The sequence below is a fragment of the Macrotis lagotis genome, chromosome 2, assembly GCF_037893015.1.
Source record: "Macrotis lagotis isolate mMagLag1 chromosome 2, bilby.v1.9.chrom.fasta, whole genome shotgun sequence".
Taxonomy (NCBI): domain Eukaryota; kingdom Metazoa; phylum Chordata; class Mammalia; order Peramelemorphia; family Peramelidae; genus Macrotis; species Macrotis lagotis.
In genome coordinates, this window is record NC_133659.1 from 140,274 (window position 1) to 146,690 (window position 6,417).

A 6,417-nucleotide genomic window follows, 5' to 3' on the forward strand; every position below is an offset into this window, starting at 1 on the left:
CAGTGATTATAAGATGGGAAAGAAAAGGAAATAATTAAGACTTTCATCTTTTTTTTGGAAAGGAATGCTAGGGTAGGACCAAAGAGGGAAAAGCAGGGTTGCCCAGTAGCATGGATCATTGTAATTGGGGAGCAGGGAGTTACAGGTGGAGAAGGATAAGCTGTCCCCAGTCATTCTTGTGAAGTAGAGAATTGGCAGGAACGTCTTTCTCTTTAAAACCTAGCTATTCCTCCTGAAACAGGTCCCTTTTCAGAGGGGAAGAAAAGCCCCCACACCCAGGTTTAGTTTAAAAGGGGACAAAGCAGTACCCGAGTTAGAGACCCTGGTCCTGGACAGAGCCCTGAGCAGAGGCCACAGAAGCCCTTAGGGAGGTTCTTGCAATGAAAGAAAAACAGGGACATGCATACACACACACACACAAAGGAAGAGGGAAATGACAACAAAGAATTGAAATTCTCAGAAAATCTCAATTGAGAGTGGGGGCTGAGAGTGGACCTGGGGACCACTCAGCCTGTGGGCATCATGCTATTCCAGGAGGAGGAGACCTGGGCTCTGTCTGAAGCCCTGGAATAAGTCAGAATACACCAAGTCCACAAGTACCCCCCTGAGGTACAGATCAAAGACAAACATCTGCCCCCTCCCCATGCACAGCACAATGGATTGCCCCCAGGCTCCCTCCCCTCTGGGTTCCAGCCCCCCCTTTCTCTTCACCCAGAATCCCAGACTTAGCAAAACAAATAAAAGAATTCTAAGAAGTCTTCAAACTTATTTATTTTCCCCTTCATTTGGTCATAACATCTCCACATTGTCATCCCATCCCACAATCCCCCACCCAAATGTAAGACCCAACTGAGATTGTGGAGAAAAGCTGAAGTTTCAAGATAAAGAATTCATTCAGAAGGTTTCTGCAGCCAGAGAAAAGGATCCCAGAAATCAGTGCAACATCCAATATGAAGAGGGGAGCATCTCCAAACCTCTCTGGCCCTTCCTTACTGCTGGTGTCTCTCTGTAAAGCAAACAGAAAGAAAGAAGAGGGTAGCCTCAGATATGGGGTGAGGTGTGACCAGTGGAGTACAGTGAAGATCATAAGGGCCAAGGCTGGCAAGAGGAGCTGGAGGTCATCAGGAGCAAAGCAGGAACTGGAAACTCACTTTCTTTCCCAGGTCCATATCATACAATTATGTCATGCTGCAGGGCCAGACTCACCACCCATCAGATCCTCTTCCCAAGCACTCATAGATTGTCCTCTGTGCTTAACAGCACCTCCCTCTTGTTCCAGGACCCTCAGGGTCTCACCTGTGGCTGAAAGAGAGATAACCAATTTCTTGTGTATTGTCATTGCCTGGAGACAAAGGAGGAATACACTCCAGTCAGGGAAATGCTTTCCTTCAGAACCAGAGGATAGAAAGAGAACTCCAAGGAAGGGCTCCTGGGGGCAGCCTCTTCTCTACCTTCTCCTTTCTCATGTCCCAAAGATACTATTGCTTGGCCCTGTCTGCTCTCCATGTCAACCCTTCACTTACTTGAAGCGAGATCATAGGCCCCTCCTGTTCCACCTGGAAAAGAAAAAATAACTTCCAGTGAAGAATCCAGGAGAGGAGACCAAATCAAGTCCCAGAAGTCACTGATATATGCTGGGGACCCAACAAATGACAACTGAGACTGCTCTCCCAGCAGCCTCCAGACCAGCATCTAGATCCAAGGCAAAAAAAGATAAAGGGAGCCACAAGTGGCCCTTCCCACACTCTGGTCCTACATCCACTGGTTTCCAAGTCTGGTTGACACCGCCTGCTGGGGTCACTCAACAACTCTGGCAGAAATCCCCATATTCATTTCTGATTTGAGTCTGAAGCCGCCCCCTCAGTCAGTTTGTTAGGCTTGCAGGGCAACTCTCCAAGAAAGGTTGACTATTCCTGAATCTGTTCTTCTAGTCTTAGGGCCTATCAGTCCCTAAAATGGGGAGATGGAGGACTTGGGGCCAGAAGGTCCTTCCAGGTCAGGGGCCATCTAGTCAGGCCCACCTGAATTCTTTTTCCTCCAAATCACAGCTCCAGGAATGATGGCAGTGAGCAGGAGGAGGACCCCAGCAAGGACCCTCACAGCAATCCCAGTGGAGGAAGATGGGTGCTCTAAAATGAAAAAAAGAAGGGAAAAAAGCCCTTACACTTCTCTGGCCTGAATTTCATTAACCCCTTCAGCTCCCTCCACTCACTACACATGCCTCCTTATTGCCATTACCCCATTTCAGGGTGAGGGGCTCAGCCAGACCCTCATGTTGAATTCGGCAGATGTATCTCCCTTCCTGGCCCCTGGGCACCTTCACAGCTGCCCATTTCTGGAAGGTCCCATCTCCCCCGGGCCTAGTCTCAATGAATTCGATGTCTTGAAGTAGTTCCTCCCCATCCCTCAGCCAAGTCAGAGAGATCTCCGCAGGGTAAAAATCCTGGACACGGCACCTCAGGGTCCCCTCCCCATGAGGGGTAGTGTGGCGGGTCACTCGGGCAGAGGGCGGATCTGGGGACAAAAATCAGAGGCATTTCCAGGCCCTTCCTCCTCCCCTCCAGAGGTACAAGGACAGAAAGGCAGGGTCGGAGAGGAATCACCCAGCATGCAGATCCCGAGGTGCCAGAGCTGCCTGTGGGTCAAGGGTCGGAGCTGGGGCTAGGGAGAAGCGGAGAAGGGATGTTCAGGGCTTTGAGTGCCGCACCCACGGGGCCGGGGCAAGAGGTACCTGTCCTGGTCAGCGCCCCCAGGCCCATCTTCAGGTACTTCTGCAGCCACATCACACACTCCTCCTCCAGGTAGACTTTTTGTCTCTCCGCTTCCCTCGTTGCCTCCCAGTAGCTCTTGGTCTTCTCCGCCCGGTGCACCCACGGCCTCCACGTCCAAGTCTCCGTGTCCAGAGTGATGTAGTCCTCCCCGTCGTACGCCGTTTGGTAAAACCCTCGCTGGAAGCGGCCATCCGGGGAGACCTCACAGCCGGAGATGTACTGGTAGGTGTGGGTGCCTGCCCCGCGCCCACCGGGTCAGCATGGCACACCTGTCCCCTGCCCACCCGGGCTCGAACCGGCCCCCTCCTGAGCCCTCCCTCACGCCGGTCCAGTCCCATCACGCACCGCCCTGGCTCTGGTTGTAGAAAGCGCCCAGGGCTTCCAGGCACACTTGGCTGTTCTGTGCGTGGCCCCGGTGGATCCGCATCTCCTGGTCCCAGAACTCCGGCTGCGCCCGGACCGCCTGCTTGATCCACTCCACCCGATCTGGGCTGTCATCGCCGTCGAAGCGCAGGATCTGACGGTCATCCACGTAGCCCACAGCAATGAACTTGGGCTTCCCAACCTCGGGCCCAGCCCAGCCGGTGGAGAAATACTTTAAGGAGTGAGAGCCTGAGACTGGGGGGAAGGAGGAACCGGGCTCAGGGGGGGACCCCGGCGGCCCCACGTCTGCCATCAAGCCTGGGGGTTGCTCCGGGACCTGGAACCCACCCAGGCTGGTTCCCGGCATCACCTGGAATTCAGCGGAGAACAAGGGTGGGGGGACGGAACTGGAAGAGCTTTCTGTGGCAAACCCCCATCGCCCCTCCCCATCCCCCCAACCCCCAAACTCTCTCCAGGCTCCTTTTCTCTCCTCACCTGCCCAGGTCTCTGGCAGGACCAGCGTCCCCAACAGAAGGAGAGAGAGCAGGGCGCTGCCCATGGCCCGGGGAGCTGGTCAGTACTGAAGCTGGTTACAGTGGGTTTATAAACAAAAAAAAAAAGAGGACGTCTTCACTTCTGATTGGCTGCGCAGAGCCTGTGCTGCCCAATAGCAAAGGTAGGACCCAAAGACGTCATCTGTGACCAGGCAAAAGGACCGCCAGATTAGGAGAGAACTGAAAAAGACTCAGGAAATCCCCGGCTTCAGAGAAGCGTCAGTCGCCGCGGCCTGGGCTCAGGCAGCCCTGAGCCTCCTCCCTCGGACCCTGGAACCCGCAGCGCTTGTGCTCAGCCACGGCCAGAGGAAAAGAAGGCCTGGCCAGCCCTGCCCTCGCCTCTGTGGGCTCCCATCTCCAGCCCTCCTCAGTGGGACCCGTGAACCTCCTTAGAATTAAAAAGAAAACTAATCCCACGCGAAATGGGGGTGTCTGAGGACTCAAGAAATCTGCAGGCTGCTTGGGGAGAGGCGTCTTGTCACCTCCATTTTAATGACTCAAGCACGTCTTGAAACCTCCCCAGGTCTTGTAGAAAACAAACACGAGAATAAAGAATAAATGAAATTTGGACTCGGACCTGAATTCAAATCCAGATCTCAAATATTTGCTAGCTGGGTGACACCCAGCAAACCATTTCACCCTGTTTGCTTCATTTTCCTCATCTGAAAACTCAGCCGGAGAAGGAAACAGCAAACCACTCCAATTCCTTTGGAAAGAAAACCCCAAATTGGGTCACAAATAGTCATATACAATTCAATCTAAATAAAAGTAAAGAGCTAAATTATTGAAAAGAGGAGGATTTCAGCATAAGGGTGATTCTGAATTTCCCAAAATATAAAATGTCAATTCCTTTGTTCTCCCCAGAAACAAAGAATCTGGGCACATGAAGTAGTATTTTTTGCTCATTCTTTTCTCATAATCTCAGCTAGGAAACCATTAAACTTTAAATTTTATGAAGAGCATAAAGTTAATCCCTGGAAAGGATCTTAGACATGATTCCCTTTATATTACAGATGAGGAAACTGAAGACCAATAGTGGTAAAAGATTTTTTTCAAGACCATAAAGATAGGAAGTAGGAAAATGGAGATTGAACCAACATCCTATTATTCTAGGTTCGGTTCTCTTTCCACAACACCATGTTTGTCTAGAGACAATTCCAAATTGCAATCTACTCTAGTGAAAGACCTTAACCTTTCAAATCACAATGAAGTCAGCATTATGTGGAAAGACAATGATAGAGCTGAATAATCCAGTTTCTTAACTTTTTCTGCTATCACACTATTCAGTTCGAGTTTTGTCCCATCTTTCCTTTTTAAATCTCAATAAAGCTTAAATAAATTTCTCCTAAAAAAAATCCTTGTCATTTTCCATTGTGCTCCTCCTCTCCATAGCACAACTCCCTGGTATGCCCGTTTTCTAGGGAAATATAGACAAGTTCTTAGATTTTCCCATACTTACAGGGACCTATCCCCTTTGAAAGACTGCCCTGTAGGCTATTTATGGGGCAAAGATATATGATGCATCTCAACTACCCAGTGCTTAGGGATCCACATTGATTAATGATTGGGACATGATCCTAGAGAGATGGCCTGAACACTCTCATAGTGTTCTTAACAACTTCAATCAATATAGAAGTCATTGACCATTTAACTCAAGTTGAAGTCCATCATTCCTTAGTTGAATTTCCAACTGAAAAAAGTAAGTTTTGAATGCCATTAGCCTCCTTTCAAGTAGCAATTTCTTTCAAGTGCTGATTCTATTCCATCTGAGATCCATAAGGTAGGGGAGGGGGTCCATTGTTCATCCAAAAACTGACTGAAATTTTCCAGATTATATGGCATTGAAGTGGTTATCCCCAAGAATTCAAGGATGCCTCCATTGTCCACTTCTATAAAGATAAAGGGAATAGATTGTCCTGTGACAACCACAGGGGTATTTCTCATTTAAACATTACTGGTAAGGTTCTTGCCAGAGTCCTTCTCAAAAGGCTAATCCTTCACCTGGAATATTATCACCTTCCTGAGAGCTAATGTGGCCTCAGAAAGGGTTGAGGAACAGGCAGTATGGTGTTTGCTGCCTGAAAACTGCAGGAAAAAAAAAGACCTGGAACAGAACAGTCTGTATAAGCATTTGTAGACCTGACCAAGGCCTTTCAGTTATGAGGGTTTGTGGAAAATTATGTAAAAATTTGGTTGTCCAGAGAAGTTAGTTCATCAGTATTATCAATTTCATGACTGCATGCTTGCCCTGGTTCTGGATAGAGGACAATGCTCTCAAGATTCCCCAGTCCCCAGTGGAGTGAAACAAGGAGGTGTCTTTGCTCCCACATTTTATAGCATGATGTTTGCAACCATGTTATCAAATGCCTTCAATGAGGATGAACATGGTTCAAGGTTAGCTACTATATTGATAGCAAGTTCTCCAATTTCTGTCTTTATCAGAACCTTGAAATGTCAAGTGCAGAGAAAATCACTTGATCCTTTGTACAGGAGGGGACTAAAGCAGCAGGTTCTACATTTTTTTAATCATGCCAGCTTTTGCTCCAGAGCATGGACAGAGAGTTTGGTGAGCAGACTAGGGGAGTGGGGGCTTCATTTCTTATTTGAGTGCTAACCCATGGACTACATGGTCACTAAACTGAAGGGATTCTGGTCTCACTGGGGTGGGGCCATGATCTCCAGAGCCTCTATTTCAGGAGAGACCTCAATAGTGTCTTTTCCTCATTTCC

General features: G+C 49.0%; 1 protein-coding gene across 1 annotated transcript; it reads right to left on the reverse strand.

The window, feature by feature from the left end:
- Window positions 1-763: 763 nt before the first annotated feature.
- LOC141512294 (class I histocompatibility antigen, Gogo-OKO alpha chain-like) lies at window positions 764-3,776 on the reverse strand. Its single transcript, XM_074221096.1, has 8 exons — window positions 3,630-3,776; window positions 3,117-3,389; window positions 2,732-3,007; window positions 2,239-2,514; window positions 2,022-2,129; window positions 1,524-1,556; window positions 1,207-1,302; window positions 764-1,006 (listed from the first exon to the last, which is right to left on the reverse strand). The coding sequence occupies exons 1-8, from the start codon at window positions 3,691-3,693 to the stop codon at window positions 990-992; spliced, it is 1,143 nt and encodes a 380-aa protein (XP_074077197.1). The 5' UTR covers window positions 3,694-3,776; the 3' UTR covers window positions 764-989.
- Between the last annotated feature and the right edge of the window lie 2,641 nt (window positions 3,777-6,417).